We start from the raw sequence: 19,057 nt of genomic DNA, 5'->3' as shown, positions 1-19,057 counted from the left end.
ATCATTACATTATGGTAAATAATGAAATGTAACACTATATGCTAATTTTTTGAGAAGGACCTGTATACTCGTTGCTCGGGTTTTCCCGCTCGGGTGATCTCCGAGTATTTGTTATATAAGGAATGCCTCTTTGCTAGGGAATTCCCACATGTATTCAGCCTGTCCAGCAGTCGTAAATCTTGCTGCTGAGGTGATGAAAACTATATCTCCCGAGCAATAATAAATACTCGGAGATCACCCAAGCGTGCTCGGGAAAACCCGAGCAACGAGTATACTCGCTCATCACTAATATGTATGCTAAAAAGACATTTTACTGTGCTGGCAATTGCTTTATAGTATTGCATAAAATCATGTACACAATCCAAGCAATCAAAGGAGCTTTTGCAGCCGGGGCCCCAGCTCTTAGGGACTGTATTATTATATAGGGTATTTTGCTAAATAGCACAAAGCACCTAGTTCATTAAATACAGTCTCTTCCTAAACCTAACCCTAAAAGTTTCTAAAAACTTCCTGAGTTACAAATAAACAAAACACATGCCAAATGAGGCAACACTTAGCCTCACCCATGTGCAAATCCTTACTTGTCATATCAAGAACAGAACTGTCTTCAAGCAAGAAATCACCTGAAGAACGATCAGAAGCCAGAATGCATTTGTCAGAAAATATTACCTTCCTTCTGACAGTGGTGATTTACTGTCTTATCCTAATCATAAGTTTCATGCATTTTTGGAGAAAGAGGAACTTACCACCTGGACCTACCCCACTGCCAATATTGGGAAACATACTACAACTTAGCAAAGGAGACATAGTTAAATCTCTGCTGAACGTAAGTGTTTACCAAGATCTGATCAACCTATGAGTGACTAATCTAAAGTTATATTTGCTGAATGTACTGTATGGACTCGCTATTGTGCCAGCAGAAAGGACACATGTCAGTCCATGCTGCCATCAGTAAACCACCAATGGTGTCGTAACTGACTGAGGTAAGAGATTCGGCACAGTGGCTGGCACTATTATTGTATTAAAGGTAAAAAAAATCACTTTTAGATCAGCATTAGAGTATTTATTTAGTACTAAAAGAAAAATATTAATGGTCAAGAATAGAGATGACCGAGCCATTCAAGGTTTATTTCGGATCGGCGAACATCCCGATGTTCATACCCAAAGCCTATTGACTTCAAAGGGAGGCAAAACCAGATGCATAGACAACACCCTTATGGGTGCCCAAAAGTTGCCAAAACATCTAAAATTAGGGGTGGACACCATCAAAAGTGGCATCAATTGACCCATCAATTGTGCTATAAATAAATACTTTAACAAATTGACGTTGGTTCCTCTGTATTTTTGATAACCAGACAGGCAAAGCTAACAGCTGCGGGCTGCAGCGTTAGCAATGCTTGTTATCAAGAATAGAACCCCACAAATATGAAGCCCACTTGCTATCGCCACAGATCAAGTGGGAAGAGTCAGGCAAGGCACCAGAATTGGGCATCAAATAGAAGCTTTTCTGGGGTGGCTGCGAGCTGCTATTTTTAGGATGGAGGGAACCAATATACATGGCCCTTACCAGCCTGAGAAAACCTGCCCCCAGTTGTCTGCCTTAGATTTGGTTGGTTGTCAAAAATTGGAGGGACCCCACACCGTTTTTTTAAATTATTTATTTAAATAATTAAAAAGTACGGCATGGGGACCTCTCTGTTCTTGAAAACCAGCCTTGCTGAAGCTGACAGATGTCAGTTTTGCCTGGCTGATTATCAAAAATACAGGGGAACCCACATCATTTTTTACATTTATTTATAGAGCAGGCAGCGGCTGATGAATACTCCGATTAGCTGCCGCCTGCTCTCACTATGAACAGCTGAATACAACTCTCAGCATTGTCCCATGCTAGTGATGATCGCAGTGCGAGCAGGGGACAGTGATGTGAGCTCTCATAAATTCGGCACCCAGCACCGGGGAGCGGCGCACAGTACTGCTGATTCCCAGGCGCCTGTACTTGTCACAGGGATGTCATCCGTGTGTCATCAGTGTGCACATGTTCGGGATGTTTTATGGCCTGTGCTGCTACCGGAAATACTGATGTCTCAAAAGAGTCCTTAGTTAACTCTGTCATTTACTGAACTTCTTCCAGACTTTTACAGATTTTTAGGAAAATAGCTCGGGAACCAGAAAATTAATCAGTGCAACATTCATGCCAAATTTGCGATTGGTGAACGTTTTCTGAACAAGTTTGCTCATTGCTTGTCAAGACTTACAGGATATCAAGTGGACTGATGCAGTATTCTTTTTCCTTTATGGTGCTGTCCCACAGACCAACCTACATAAGAGATGGGGTTTATCCTGACTTCATTAAAAGGGATGTTTCATGTAGATTTGAATTGTAGATACAGGCAATTTAAAAATGACCTGTTTTGCGATCCTCCCTTGACTATGAGCTGCAATCGCCCTTTTTTGTACTGTCACCTCTGGAAGAGTCTCTCATATAAAGAAAGATTTTCCTCTCATTATGGCTAATAATCCACAGATCATTTGAGGAAATCGGTTTATTTGCATTACAACAGTGTCAATTTTTATCCCAAGTGAAAACCTCAGATTTGTAGGGATTTTGATTAAGGGATTGACTTTACTTTGAAATGACAATATTCATTTTTATATTCCATCCAGCTTAGTGAGAAATACGGAGAAGTGTTCACCATCTACCTGGGTTCCCGGCCAGTCATAGTGGTCACAGGATACAAAGCTGTGAAAGAAGTTCTCTTGGACAGGGGGGATGATTTCTTAGCTCGAGGCAATGTCGCTTCCTTTGATTCTGTTTACAAAAACTATGGTGAGTCTTTATTTCAACACTTTAGACCTTCAAACATCCTGGTGATTCCTGTGTAGGAAAAACATTACTGGTGAGATCTGTGGTCCAAGTCTGTGTGTACGTATGTAACATCAGTATGCAGTCTGTGTGCTGTCCGTGCTTGCTGTCCATATGTCCATGTGTCCGTGTGTTACATCCATGTGCTGTCCATGTGATACATACCTACGCGTGGGAAGAAGTGGTACAGTTTGCGCTGTTCCCAAGTTCCGGCTGTCTGCTGAAGGCAGCTCTCATTATTGTCTCCTGCTCGCGCTGAGATCAGAGCGGCCAGGAGACAGTGATGGGAGTTTTATTCCGCAGCAGCTGTCTCCTTCCTTTGTAAAATTAATAACTACATTAAAAAATGGCTTGGGCTCTAGTGCATTTTTCATAACCAGCACAGGGAAAGCCCACAGATGGGAGCTGATATTAAAGGGAACCTGTCACCCCCAAAATCGAAGATGAGCTAAACCCAACGCCATCAGGGGCTTATCTACAGCATTCTTCTCACAAACTATTTCACAAATGTGTATGAGGTTGGTGCAGGTTTAGGGATAGCCTATACTTGTCTAGCGTTAGGTTTGTGCAACTACGTGATCAAACTGCTCCACACCTTCTAAGGATAAATGATTTTTCTATCCAAGTTCCATTCAAGTACTAACCAGTCACAACCCTGCTTAGCTTCCGAGATCAGATGAGATTTGGGCATGTTCAGGGTGGTGTGGACGAAAGCAAATGATTTACATGTTCTAAGCAACCTGCACTTATTGGAAATCTCTCCTAATGTGAAAAAAGGGTTTTTTTCAATAGCAACCTAAGAAAACAAGGAAACAAATTCAACTCCAGTTGATAAATAGATTGCTATGTTATTTGCTTGCTTGAACTGGTAAGAAAATCATTCTGGCTATTTTCACCCTCTTAGGAATTGCCTTCACGAGTGACATGGAGAGATGGAAGACGCTTCGCAGGTTTTCTGCTTCTGCAATGAAAGATTTTGGCATGGGAAAAAGGACAATAGAGGATCGGATTCAAGAAGAAGCTTTGTGTCTAGTGACGGAATTCAAGAAAACAAAAGGTTGTTACAGGCGATAATAACCTGATGTCTTATGCGATGGTTTCTAAAATCAAAACATCTTTTGTTTTAGCAAGAAAATCTTATCACAACGCAAAAATATAATACAAATCACATACATAAAAAGACATAGATGTAAAAACACATACATACAGTGACTACAATGGTTGCTATATCGGTTCGGATTACTTTGGCGGCATGACCAGCTCTATCCTCACCTACTGTATTCTCACCCATCCCTTGTAGATTGTGAGCCTTCGCGGGCAGGGTCCTCTCTCCTCCTGTACCAGTTGTGACTTGTATTGTTTAAGATTAATTAAGTTTTTATTATGTATACCCCTCCTCACATGTAGAGCGCCATGGAATAAATGGCGCTATAATGATAAATAATAATAATAATTTTCCTCCAGGCTTTATATGTGAAAATATTAAAATGTAAAAGGTGTCTCCTGGGCTAGGCCCTGTCATGTTTGATTATCATGTTTGGGTACATAATTAAAAGGGAGGATTTATTAATTTTATTTCGCTTTTAAAGGAACATAATATTCCATAACGCTTTACCAACTTCATTATCTTTGTTGCCATTGAGGCTCACAATCTAAATTCTAAATTGGATTGTGGGAGGATATCAAAGAATCCAGAGGAAGACCACACAAATCTGGGAAAAAAACATAAAAACTTGTCATAAATGTAATGACAAAATAAGAGCAATCTCTAAAATCCTCTCGAGAGGGGACGTGTCACCCTTATATTGAGAATAGAAGCATGGCTTCATTATAAAATGGAAATGGGAAAAAGAGCTGGCAATTATTGCATATGGAAAATAGATCTCTTACCTCTTTTTTGTTAAAGGGATCCTGTCACCCCCAAAATCGAAGATGAGCTAAGCCCACCAGCATCAGGGGCTTATCTACAGCATTCTGTAATGCTGTAGTTAAGCCCCGGATGTATCCTGAAAGATGAGAAAAAGAGGTTATATTATACTCACCCAGGGGCGGTCCTGCTGTGGTCCGGTCCAAAGGGCGTCGTGGTCCGGTCTGGGGTCTCCCATCTTCTTACGATGACATCCTCTTCTTGTCTTCACACTGTGGCTCTAGCGCAGGCGTACTTTGCCTGCCCTGGTGAGGGCAGAGCAAAGTACTGCACTGCGCAGGCACTGGGAAAGGTCAGAGAGGCCCGGCACCAGCGCACTGCAGTACTTTGCTCTGCCCTCAACAGGGCAGACAAAGTACGCCTGCGCCGGAGCCATAGCGTGAAGACAAGAAGAGGACGCATCCTATGAAGATAGGAGGCCCAGGACTGGACCGCAATGCCCATCAAATCGGACCGCCCCTGGGTGAGTATAATCTAACCTCTTTTTCTCATCTTTCAGGATACATCGGGGGCTTATCTACAGCATTCCAGAATGCTGTAGATAAGCCCCTGATGTCGGTGGGCTTAGCTCATCTTTGATTTTGGGGGTGACAGGTTCCCTTTAAACTCTCCTTCCCCATCACTGCTGTGGACAGGTAATTGATGTAGGTTATCTGATGGTGAGTAGACATAAATTCTATAAAAACTCTTCCTGTCTTCAAAAGCAACACAGGACAATGATATCAGATGTTCTTGCACCAGATACTAGTTATGAATTTTTGTTTTGTTCTAAAAGAAGATTTTGAATTATTGTCATTGTTCATTGCTGGGAGATACAGCTCACTGTAGGATTATTACATTCTCAAGTTGAGAGATCCCCTATATTTTATAAAGCATCTGGCCTAGAACCTTCATATACTGAAAAAGTTTAAAAGTACTTGTAGGTATAAGGTGCCAGGGCTAAATCATCAACACAAATTCTAATAAGTATGCAGGGTCAAATTACCTTATTTCATGGGAATTGTAGTGATCTATGATGCTGTTAGGTCAAGGAAGTTTGCAGGTTTTGACTTTTTGACCAATGCATGAAAGTCCTAGGTAAGGGGCTTTTATCCATTCAATGGGTTCAAATGGGCTGCATCATTCTTTTTGTAGTTTTTCATGCACATTGGGGTCATGACAGCAATGTGTATAAATATCTAAATAGTTCATGCATATCATTTTCTTTCTCTAGAATCATTGGTGGAGCCTCGCCAATACCTCAGTAAAGCTGCCTATAATGTTATCTTTACTATCATGTTTGGAAATCGTCATGATTACGAGGATGCAGAGCTCCTGAATGTTATGTCCATGATGTATACCACAGTCTCAATCGCCAGCTCGAAATGGGGCCAGGTAAGAAGTAAGGATGGATTAATTCCAAATAGACATTGACTTTTGCAAAGTATATTTTTTTTCTAATTTGGAAGCCCAGGTTGCTTTGATAGCAGCCTTCAGCTCATCTGCATTGTTGGGTCTGGTGTCTCTCATCTTCCTCTTTACAATACCCCATAGATTACCCCATAGGGTTAAGGTCATGCAAGTTTGCTGGCCAATCAAGCACAGTGATACTTTTGTTTGTAAACCAGGTATTGGTACTTTTGGCAGTGTGGACAGGTGCCAAGTCCTGCTGGGGAATGACATTTCCATCTCCAAAAAGCTTGTCGGCAGAGGGAAGCATGAAGAGTAGTGATGAGTGAGCACTAAAATGTTCGGGTGCTCGTTGTTCGGGTCGAGCAAATTGGAATACTCGGGTACTCGACCCGAGCAACAAGCCAATGTAAGTCTATGGGAAACCCGAGTATTTTGACAGCTATCCTCCCAGCCAGGGGTCCTTTTAAGGTCTAAAAATGTCAGAAAATGATGGAAACACTGCTCAAATGACACAGGAACATCATGGGGATTGCCCCTGGAAGCATTTCTGACTCCTAGGTCACAGTGGTAAGCAATGTTGTCAGAGTTTCATGCCATTTTTACAGGTGCACCAAAAAACATACAAAATGTAACCGAAATGGATTTTGCTGGGAAATATGTTAAAGTCACAAGACCTACTTTTAGAAGGGCATCAGGCGGCATTAATATTCTTAAAGGGCCATTATTAAACTGTGGGTCTTCCATGCTGTTATTGCCTATGCAGTGAGTGGATGGACTGCTAAGAATTACAACGCACCCCAATACCCCTTTCACGAGAGGTATGGGAGGGCTTCCTGAAAAAATGTTGCATTGAAGGCAAGGCCTGCCCTTCCATCAAGTCATATGCACCCCAATAAGCCTTTGAACCCAGGTACTAGATGGCCACAGGAAAACCCACTTCACAGTCTTCAGTTGGTCCTGCCATACAGTTTCCTTATCCATTGAATGCAAAGGCTGGCTTGACCCAAATTTGCACGCACCCCAATCCCCCTTGGAAGAGACATGGAGGAGGGCCTCATAAAAAAAACTGTCCCATTACAAAGGAGCTGGTCTCCTATACTCATATGCCCATACACTAAGTGTATGGGATGACAAACATTTCCCCATGGGGGGTACATTTTTGAAACAATTTTTTATGGGGATCATAGACACCCTTTCCAAAAAATTGACTGGCTGTAGCAGCATAGAACACGTTCACCCTTGTGTTCTAGTGGTGGTGGATGATGAGACATGGAGAAAGGCCTCATTAAGAAAGTCACAATTTAGAAGGAGCGGGTCTCCTAGACTCTAAATGCCCATACACTAAATGTACGGGCTGACAAACATTTCCCCATGGGGGGTACATTTAAAAAAAAAAAAAAAAATCAGCCCAAAATAGTGTTTACTGTTTAAAGCTAGGGTAACACACAGCAAAAAAGGTGAATGGAAGCCTGAAAAGCACACTATGTATGCCCAAGATACATGAGGCGTGTCACGGAGATACCACACTGTAAAATATGTGGCCTTTTTTTTTTATTTTGGACCCAAAAAATACTGTATAGAAATCAGGCCAAAGACCGCAAATACAGTGGAATGCAGCCCTGAAATGCCACAATTTGTAGACCACAGATGCATCTGGTGTTTGAATGAGATACCAAACTCTTCAATATGTGGCCTGTATATTTATTTTTTACTGCTAAATAGTGATTAGAGCTAGTGTAACACACCAAAAAAAAGGAGATGGAAGCCTCAAAGCCAGATAGATGAGGCGTGCCACGGATCTACCACACTGTAATATATGTTGTTGTTTTTTTACCAAAATAGTGTTAAGACCTAGGGTATTCGACAGACCAAAAATTGGAATGTATGCATGAAAAACAACTATTTTTAAACGACACATAGAACGGGCGTCCGACGGAGATAACAGACTGTTTCAATATGTGGTCTGTATTTTTTAAAATTTTTAAAACCACAAAATACTGTATACAATAAGGGTGGCAGACCAAAAACTGGAATGTATGCCTGAAAAGGCAAGATTTGCAGACCACAGATAGACCAGACGTGTGACTGAGATAACAGACTGCTTCAATACGTGGCCTGTATTTTTTACAATTTTAAAAACTACAAAATACTGTATACACCAAGAGTGGCAGACCAAAAACCTGGAATGTATGCCTGAAAAGCCAAGATTTGCAGAACACAGATAGACCAGACATGTGACTGAGATAACAGACTGTTTCAATATGTGGCCTGTATTTTTTACAATTTTAAAAACAACAAAGTACTGTATACACCAAGGGTAGCATACCAAAAACTGGAATGTATGCCTGAAAAGCAAAGATTTGGAGACCACAGATAGACCAGGCGTTTGACTGAGATAAGACTTTTAATATGTGGCCTGTATTTTGTAAAATTTTTAAACCCCAAAATTCTGTATACAGCAAGGGTAGCAGACCCAAAAATGCAATGTATGCCTGCAAAGCGAGGATTTGGACACCACAGATACACCGTGCGTCTGACGGAGATACAGACTGATCAAAATGTGGTCTTGATTTTTTGCAGACCACCAAAATTGTGTCAATAAGTGGGCTATGACACTAAAATAAAAAATTTGGAGTACTAAAATTGTACAATATTTAGCGCAATGGTATACACACTCACATCTGATTCCTGGGACAAATTTTTTTTTAAATTGCTAGATTTTCCCGCTCTTGTATTGCAATGACCTGGCGGCAGATTGCAGCATGACCAAGCAAATAAATGTAGAAAAAAGGGGGCTATGAATTGCTTTCTAATAAAATGAGCAGGTATAAGCTGCAAAAAAAAATAAAAATTGCTACGGATACCTGCAGCTACATATATATAAAATACACTGCAGCAGACAGGAATGGAGCTTTTTGAGGTATGCAGTGAGATCTATAAACTCACATAGAGTGCCTTCAGGCCTTACTCTGATGTGTGTATGTGCACATAGACTCCCCTGGCTACCTAGCACTGCAATCTATATACCCCCGAATTAGCCCTAAAAAGGACTGTTGGTTTATCAGGATTTGTGGATAGAAGACTAGAAGACCCACACTAACTATTAAAAGAATGAATCTGACCGTATCTCAGCAGCAGCTCTCCCTACACTAGCTAAGTCTGGAGCAGAATGCGGTGAGCAGGGTGGCGCCAGGTTTCTTATAGACCTGATGACGCTGTGCGGCCAGCCAATCACTGTAATGCCACAACAAAAGATGGCTGCGGTATTACAGTGTATGGCTGACAATCCCTGCATGCTGATTGGCACTCTAATAAGGGCTACAATTAAAAGGAGGAGACCCAAGCTCTTGCCTAATACAGGAAATACTCGGTGCTCGCCGAGTACACTGAGCGTAGTGATACTCGGGCGAGTACCAAGTAGTGACAAGCAGGTTCGCTCATCACTAATAAAGAGCTTTAAAATTTATTGGTAGATGGCTGTGCTGACGTTGGTCTTGATCGAACACAGTGGACCTGTGATGTGGCTGCAGTGCAGTGTAGCGCAACCGCAGCAACACTGAGCAGCCGCACAGGTGTCTCGGGTAACGAAAAGAGTGGTCAGACGAGATGAGTCAGAACCTGCCAGGAGCAAAATTACCAGAAGTAACAACAATGCACCTAGTCAGAAACAAGTCTGAAGTCAGAGCCAAACGGGATCGCGGTATCCAAAACGTGAGACGTAAGACGAAGTTGGGGTACAAGCCAGCGAGTCAAAGCCGGTTGGGGAACGTGGTATCAGAGACGGAAAAGAAGAGACGGGGTTCAGAGATCAGACCGAGTTATACACTGTAGGGAAACAACCAGACAAACACTAAATCAGGGATAGGGAACAGGTCTAATACAAATACGGGAAGTCAGAGGCAGAAGGATCACCAGTGTATACGGGTCAGCTGCTCTAGCCTGGAAGCATGAACTATCACTGACGCTGGCCAGCAGACTACAGAGGACTTAAAAAGCCCAGCCAGCTCCAAAACGAGGCTGAGGGGATTGACCCCGCATCACCAGTCCAGAGAGATGATACCAGAAAACAAACCCAGAAATGGATCATGACAGGATCTACACCAGCAGATGACATGGCTCCCCAAACCATCACTGATTGTGGAAACTTCACACTAGACCTCAAGCAGCTTGGATTGTGTGCAACAGTCCAGTTCTTTTTCTCCTTGGCCCATGTAAGATGCTTCTGGCATTGTCTAATAGTCATGAGTGGCTTGACACAAGAATGCAACACTTGTAGCCCATGTCCTGGATAAGTCTGTGTGTGGTGGCTCTTGAACAATGACTCCAGTAGCAGTCCACTCCTTGTGAATCTTCCCCAAATTTTTGAATGGCCTTTTCTTAACAATCTTTTCAAGACTGCGGTTATCCCAGTTGCTTGTGAACCTTTTTCTACCACACTTTTTCCTTCCACTCAACTTTCCATTAATATTCTTGGATACAGCACTCTGTGAAAAGCCAGATTCTTTAGCAATGACCTTTTGTGGCTTACCCTCCATGTGGAGTGTGTCAATGACTGCCTTCTGGACATCTGTCAAGTCAGCAGTCTTCTCCATGATTGTAGAGCCTACTGAAACAGACTAAGGACACTTTTTAAACCCTAAGGGTATGTTTCCACGTTCAGGAAACGCTGCTTGTTTGACGCTGCGCAGCGCTGCAGCGTCAAACAAGCAGCGTCCAGATGTTCCAGCATAGTGGAGGGGATTTGATGAAATCCCGTCTCCACTATGCGTGGAAACCCGCACGCGGCGGCCCTGCGACTACGGACATGCTGTGCGTCTTTTCAGATCGCAGCATGCCCGTACACCTTGCGGGGACGCAGCGTCCCCGCAAGGCATATCACAGGGCCCTATGGGACAGAGCGATCATCCCAGATGTGAAGAGTTAACACATCCGGCATGATCGCGTCCCAGAAAGGGGGCGGGGCTTAGCGCCGAGCGGCTTCGCCGCTGCGGCGATATCGCCGGCCATCCTGACAGTGGAGTCATACCCTTAGGAAGCCTTTGCAGGTGTTTTTCTTAATTATTCAAGTTTACTGAGATAATGACTTTTGGGTTTTCATTGGCTGTAAGCTATAATCATCAACATTAACAGAAATAAACACTTGAAATAGATCACTCTGTTTGTAATAACTCTATATATTATGAGTTTCACTTTTTGGATTGAAGAACTGAAATAAATTAACTTTTTGATGATATTCTAATTTTGTGAGAAGCACCTGTAATTTTGACAACTCTATAGCTTCATGGAGATTGAACCTGTGGTACATTTAATAAGAAAAAAATAAATATATATATATGTATATATATATATATATATATATATATATATATATATATATATATATATATATATATATATATATATATATATATATATATATATATATATATATATATATATATATATATATATATATATTATGATGGAAATAGAAAATATCACAGGGCCAAGTGCATAATACCAATAATATAGCAATATAGGTGTTATATATCCACAGGGTCCCATTCACTAAGACAATGTAGTCAAAAAGATTTAATTTAGATGTCAGTGAACAATCTCCAGGAAACAACACAGTACCATGAATAAACAGCACATACTAACAGTAGATTGCAGCACATTGGGTTAATATTCTAGTCCAGCGGTCTCAAACTGCATTCCTCGAGAACCTCAGACCATGCGTGTTTTAAAGATGTCCCTCGCATTGCTCAAGGTGCTGGAATCATTCTGTGCAGGTGATTAAATTATCACCTGTGCAATACAAGGAAATCCTGAAAACAAGACCTGCTTGCGGCCCTTCAGGAATGCAGTTTGACACCTCTGTTAAAGTCCATGCTAGTGCATATGTTCATATAGATAAGAGAAAATGGCTAAATATTTAATATCTTATCCATAATATATGGGAGGAAATACACCCATAAAACCCAAGTGCCAGCATATGTGTGTATGTAGATTACCGTGCATATGGTCAGGATTTACCTGGTATGAACCATAGAAGCTGGGATATCCACAAGGTCACAATCACTAAGCCGACTGCAATAAGGTGCTTCAGTGCATATTGAACAAAGTGTAAATCCCAATGTAGCCAAAAAGATTTAATTTAGATGTCAGTGAACAATCTACATGAAACAACACAGTACAATGAATAAATAGTACATACTAACATACTAAGCAAGGCTTAGAATTTATAAGGCAATAGTCCTTGACTAGATGCCTACTGTCACACCTCACCGTAAACAAATTGCAGATAAGAGAGGTATTATTGTAAAATACAGAAGGGATTTGAACCAGCCCTGAAATATTTTTTTCTTATAAGTGGCAGCGACAAACTGTGGAAGAACGCAAGTAACATTGCCAGCTTTGATGAATTTCTGAGTGCATATCACCATAAAAAAAAACGAGTTGGTTAATGAGTTAATGGAAAAAAGCAGCAAGGCTAAAAATTTATAATGCAATAATCCCTGACTAGATGCCTGTCATAAGCTGTAGCTACTGCCACACCTCACCTTACATGAATTGCAGATAAGAGCGGTATTACTGTAAAATATAGAAGGGATTTGTACCGGCACTGAAAAGATTTTTTCATCTTGTCTGACCTTTCCCTGCAACATGGAAAGCTAGGGCCTAAACTGTGAGAACTTCCACAGTACTATTGTGTCGTCATAATATGTGAGTACAGCAGTGTCTGGCTACTTGTAATTGCACAAACATCATGGGCGCTCCAACACCTGCATCTAGACACCCCCTCTACAGGAGCGCCCACAGGGGACCATACCATTTCCATAAGTGTCACCTCCCGCTATTGACAATTGTTGTGGACACGAAGAAAGTTTTTAGGGATCCTAGTGACCCGCTTCAGCTACCACGACATTAAAATCTGCTACCAGTGGGAGGAATTACATCTCCCAGCTGGCCCCTCTGCAGCATCTGACGCCTCCCCCGTGGCTTACAGCAATTATTTTGGTTGTTAAAATGGCACAGCTTTATTTAAATCACAGGATTAAAACAATCACAATAGGAGTCAGGTTAAGTGCTAGTACATTGGGATTCACAAGTATTGTGACATCCCCAGCTCTCTGACATACAGCACCAGGACCGACAGCCATAAAGGAGTGGCACGCCTGAAGTAAACTTTCAGGCCACCAATGACGCTATTATTCTCACTCCTGTGCTTAACCATTGTCTTGTGGTTGTTGTTTAATCTGTGTTTACAGTTTTATGTAAATTAGATTCTTGTGCTTTGGGGCGGCATGCAGGAGGTGCCCTGGCTCCTAATTTAAATACTGCGAATACGCAGTTGATATTCTGGTCTTCAAAAAAAAAAATTGGCTTCAACAAAACTGTGGTGGCGCATGCGTAATGGCATCGATCTCTCAATCTGCACAATTTGTGCATGCACCGCCCACTGTTTTCCAAGGACCAGTGTGTGAGCGCATACAAAAAGAGGAAATTGTTGCCACTGAACATAGCGACTCAGGGCACACAGGAGATATGATATTCACACTGGTAAAATAATGATTTCAACCCCTCTGTTGCATCATTGTGTTAAAATATATCGTGAATATTATTTTTATGACTGGCTACTTTCTTAGATAGGAATAGAGTAAGGTGTTGTATGTATATACATAGGGCTATTTAGTACAGGATTCATCAGACACCAAATAGCATATAAGCTTATAAAAGAGAATCAGTTTGACAGGTTCTCTTTAACTCGTCTGCAACTTCCACTTGACTCTTAAATCTCCACCAAAGAGGCCAATTGTCACCTTAAATGGACTTCACCAACTACCATCAACCATGCCTAATAGCGACATCAACCAGTTTCACATACTATGGAAAGACTGTGCATGTGCATACAAATAATTTTTCATCTTTGCACAAAATTCCAGAGCTACAACAGACTAAAGGCCCCGTCTCACATAGCGATTTACCAACGATCACGACCAGCGATACGACCTGGCCGTGATCGTTGGTAAGTCGTTGTGTGGTCGCTGGGGAGCTGTCACACAGACAGCTCTCTCCAGCGACCAACGATCAGGGGAACGACTTCGGCATCGTTGAAACTGTCTTCAACGATGCCGAAGTCCCCCTGCAGCACCCGGGTAACCAGGGTAAACATCGGGTTACTAAGCGCAGGGCCGCGCTTAGTAACCCGATGTTTACCCTGGTTACCAAAAAAAACAAACAGTACATACTCACCATCTGATGTCCGTCAGGTCCCTTGCCGTCTGCTTCCTGCTCTGACAGTGCCGGCCGTACACTGAGAGCAGAGCGCAGCAGTGACATCACTGCTGTGCTGTGCTCTCACTGTACGGCCGGATCTCAGTCAGAGCAGGAAGCAGATGGCAAGGGACCTGACGGACATCAGATGGTGAGTATGTAGTGTTTGGTTTTTTTTTACATTTACGCTGGTAACCAGGGTAAACATCGGGTTACTAAGCGCGGCCCTGCGCTTAGTAACCCGATGTTTACCCTGGTTACCAGTAAAGACATCGCTGGATCGGTGTCACACACACCGATTCAGCGATGTCAGCGGGACCTCAACGACCAAAAAAAGGTCCAGGCCATTCCGGCACGACCAGCGATCTCACAGCAGGGGCCTGATCGCTGGTACGTGTCACACATAGCGAGATCGCTACTGAGGTCGCTGTTGCGTCACAAAACTTGTGACTCAGCAGCGATATCGCTAGCGATCTCGCTATGTGAGACGGGGCCTTAATTTAAACAATGCGATTCTACTATCTTGTGACTGATGATAAGGTAACTAAGGAGAATTAACAGTCATGAAAAATCCTGTAATGTGAAATGTGGAAACTAAACAATAATAAAGGAGGCAACAGCAGTGTGAATACATGTATAGGGACATCTGTCATATCTCAAAAACTATTTTACTGCATGTATTCTAGCTAGTTTTAATCAATTCACCGTTTTCGGTTCTAGAAAGCCACTATTATGCACAGTAACTAACCCCACTGGACAAAATTTTATTTATTCCATTTATTTTTTAATTTTTATAAACACCTTACAGTATTTTCTTGGCGAGTATATATGGTACATAAAGAAATATATTATAAAGAGAGTACTTAACAGGTAAACATTAATAACTATTAGATAACATTTATAATGTTTGGACATAGTAATTGAAATAAACCTACAAAAAAGTGTAAGAAGGAATTATTAATAACCCTGCCACTCCATTGTCAATAATTTTTTGTATACTGGATGACATTTACCCTTAGTTACTCCCACCAACTCATGGGTACCCAGACTAAACTTATATTGACCGTACTTTTTAGTGCACTTAGTGAGATTTACCCTTAGTTGCTCCCACTGACTCAAGGGCACATAGGAACGGCATATTGCCATTGGTTTTAATGCACTTGATTACTTTAACCCTAGCTTCTTCTGCAGACCCAAAGGTCTCCAGGTTAGGAATACTGTTTTTCCTTTTGATGCACTAGATTACTGCATTGTCCGAACGATAACCTTGAAAGAAACAGGAATTGGTCGATTTATGCAAAGTCCGTACCTCAGAATTCTCAAGTTGCATGGAAAAAAGAGTGCTACAGATCGGCATGTTTTCAATACAACTAGTTATGGGCAAGTGTGCTGGCTACTGCTCGATACTTGTTTGAGCATCACGGTTCTCCGGTGTGCTCGTTACTTGATTGAGTGTGTGTTGTGCATGTTAGAAAGCCATTAAACATCCATTGATTTCCTACCATACACGGTAATGCCATAGCCATGTTGGCTACTGACATTACTGTGATTGGTAGGCTGCATCGCATAAACGGGTCCTATACAAGATTTAGTAATGAGATGCTTGGCACCCTGTCCTCTGGAAGCAGTTTGGGACAGTTGATCGGAGGAGAACTTAGATTAGAGCAGGCATATGGGCAGTGTTTAATTGCTATTGCAGTACTTGTATACTGTGGCTGCCCCATTAAAACAAAACTCCTTTTCAGGACTACATATTGTCCATTCTCTAATGAAACTGCTATAACCTGCATTCAGTATAGAGATAGGCGGTGGAGGAGGAACAAGTGTAGATTAGAGGCATATAGGCAGGGTTTATTGCCTTACAGTCCTTCAATAGGTATACTGCTGCTGCAACCTAAAAACAAAACTCCTTTTCAGGGCTACACATTTTCTTTTCCCTATTAATACCGTGAAGTTTTCAGGCACATATTATATACCTAATTTAAAATGCACAAGTATTTTAAAATGTGCATTGATGGACCGGGAAGTGGGCATGCTGCTAATGCTGCACGCAGAGGCTGAGACCATAGGCACAGTTTTTATATTGATAGACCTGGTGATTCTGAACTCGGCAATACAAAATATGTATATGTTTGATTTTTTTTTACTGCGTTATTTTGAATGGGGCAAAAGGGGGGTGAATTGAACTTTTATTTTTTTATATTTTTAAAAATATTTTTTTCACTTTTGACATGCTTCAATAGTCTCCATGGGAGACTAAAAGCTGCCAGAACCCAACCAGCTCTGCTGCATACAGGTGATGATCAGATCGCCTGCATGTAGCAGAATACCTCACTTGCTATGAGCGCCGACCACCGGGTGGTGCTCAGAGCAATCTCCAGGAGACCTCTGGTTGTCATGCCAACCAATTGGTGACCCGCAATCACTTGACGGGGATCACCGATGGGTGGATTTCCAGCACGATTGCCAGAAATGCATGTTTATGCTGCTGTCAGCATTTCACAGTGGCATTTAACGGGTTAACAGCCCACAATTCCTCCCTCGACTGTTAGCGGCACAAGTCAGCTGATCAGATCAGCTATCATGTGCCGGAAAAGGTGTGGGCTCCGGGGAAGGCATCCAGTGTTACGGAGTTAAAGTCTACACCGCTATACAAACAAACCTGCAGGAGTTAATGGTCCACCCCTCCCTAAGTAATTTCCCCCTTTGCTTAGTGCTCTGATGGTGTCTTTGTTATGATTTTGCTCTAACCGCACATTTCTTTTCTTAACTTTAGTTATATGAGATGTTTCCCTGGGTCATGCAATATATTCCTGGGAGACACCAGAAGATCTTGATCAGTCTGAAAAACCTCCTTCAGTTTGTGAAAAAAAGAGTTGAACTGAACAAAAAAAATCTGGATGAGAATAAACCCCGGAGTTATGCTGATGTCTTTCTCATTAGAATGGAAAAGGTAAATACAAAAAGAGCCGCGTGTACAGGACTCTCCCAGCCGATCACTGCAAAAAATGCAAGCGGCTTATAAAAAATTAATTTAGACTTCTGCATTAATATCAAACACCAGACCAATCCTGTATTTTCGAGGAAGGCTGGAGCATTGTTATTACCCACATCAGCTACTATATTATTGTCCCTTTCACTCTTTTCATACACCAGACTACTGTGTTCCCTGTCTTAAATCACCTTTTTTGTAGCAAGCAGTTTTTTGCATTTGCCTTTTTTTCATATCCCAATCTTTCCTAAAAAAACCAAACCAAAATGAGTCATCTTGCAGTTTCTACACTTGCCACCAGGGCTTTTTTAGACTCATAATTCCTGTTTTTTCAGGAAGCGTTTTTACAGATTCATAATCAGCTGAGGAAGGAATATAATAACTGATAACATCTGTACAAACAGCCGATAATACAGCAATCACAAATCACAATAGCCGTTGTCGCAGATCATTTCCTCAACCTCCTGTACAATGATTTATAGCTACTCCATATAGCTAATAAAACAGAATCCACCATTCGCAATAGGTAATATCAAAGCTCACCTCTCCCACTCCTGTATAAGGATTGATAGCTCCTCTACATACAGTAGATAACACATGATCCATCATTCACTATAGGCGATGTCACAGCTCACCTCCTCCTCCTGTACAATGACTGAAGACACCTCTATATACAGTAGATAACACAGGATCCACCATTCACAATAGGTGATGTCACAGCTCACCACCTCCCCTTCCTGTACAATGACTGATAACACCTCTATATACAGTAGATAACACAGGATCTGCCATTCACAATAGGTGATGTCACCGCTCACCTCCTCCTCCTGTACAATGACTGATAACACCTCTATATACAGTAGATAACACAGGATCCACCATTCACAATAGGTGATGTCACAGCTCACCTCCCCCCTGTATGATGACAGATAACACCTCTATATACAGTAGATACCGTAACACATGATCCATCATTCACTATAGGCGATGTCACAGCTCACCTCCTCCTCCTGTACAATGACTGAAGACACCTCTATATACAGTAGATAACACAGGATCCACCATTTACAATAGGTGATGTCACAGCTCACCTCCTCCCCTTCCTGTACAATGAGTGATAACACCTCTATATAGAGTAGATACCACAGGATCCACCATTCACAATATGAGATGTCACAGCTCACCTCCTCCTCCTGCACAATGACTGATAACACCTCTATATACAGTAGATAACACAGGATCCACCATTCACAATAGGTGATGTCACAGCTCACCTCCTCCTCCTGTACAATGACTGATAACACCTCTATATACAGTAGATAACACAGGATCCACCATTCACAATAGGTGATGTCACAGCTCTCCTCCTCCTCCTGTATAATGACTGATAACACCTCTATATACAGTAGATAACACAGGATCCGCCATTCACAATAGGTGATGTCACAGCTCACCTTCTCCTCCTGCACAATGGCTGATAACACCTCTATATACAGTAGATAACACAGGATCCACCATTTACAATAGGTGATGTCACAGCTCACCTCCTCCTCCTGTACAATGATTGATAACACCTCTATACACAGTAGATAACACAGGATGCACCATTCACAATAGGTGATATCAC

General features: G+C 41.9%; 1 protein-coding gene across 1 annotated transcript in view; it reads left to right on the top strand.

Moving 5' to 3' along the window:
* The first annotated feature begins 592 nt into the window (after positions 1 to 592).
* LOC143805920 (cytochrome P450 2G1-like) overlaps positions 593 to 19,057 on the top strand; it is a 41,094-nt gene continuing 22,629 nt past the window's right edge. Inside the window, exons 1-5 of the mRNA XM_077285679.1 lie at positions 593 to 826; positions 2,665 to 2,827; positions 3,768 to 3,920; positions 6,004 to 6,164; positions 17,215 to 17,391. Of these exons, the coding sequence (XP_077141794.1) occupies positions 647 to 826; positions 2,665 to 2,827; positions 3,768 to 3,920; positions 6,004 to 6,164; positions 17,215 to 17,391 (834 nt within the window). The 5' untranslated portion in view covers positions 593 to 646. The remainder of the gene's footprint in view (positions 827 to 2,664; positions 2,828 to 3,767; positions 3,921 to 6,003; positions 6,165 to 17,214; positions 17,392 to 19,057) is intronic.

This window comes from Ranitomeya variabilis, chromosome 2 (genome assembly GCF_051348905.1).
Source record: "Ranitomeya variabilis isolate aRanVar5 chromosome 2, aRanVar5.hap1, whole genome shotgun sequence".
In the NCBI taxonomy this organism is placed as follows: domain Eukaryota; kingdom Metazoa; phylum Chordata; class Amphibia; order Anura; family Dendrobatidae; genus Ranitomeya; species Ranitomeya variabilis.
The sequence above is the reverse complement of the archived record's forward strand: the minus strand, read 5'-3'. Positions and strand labels throughout refer to the sequence as shown.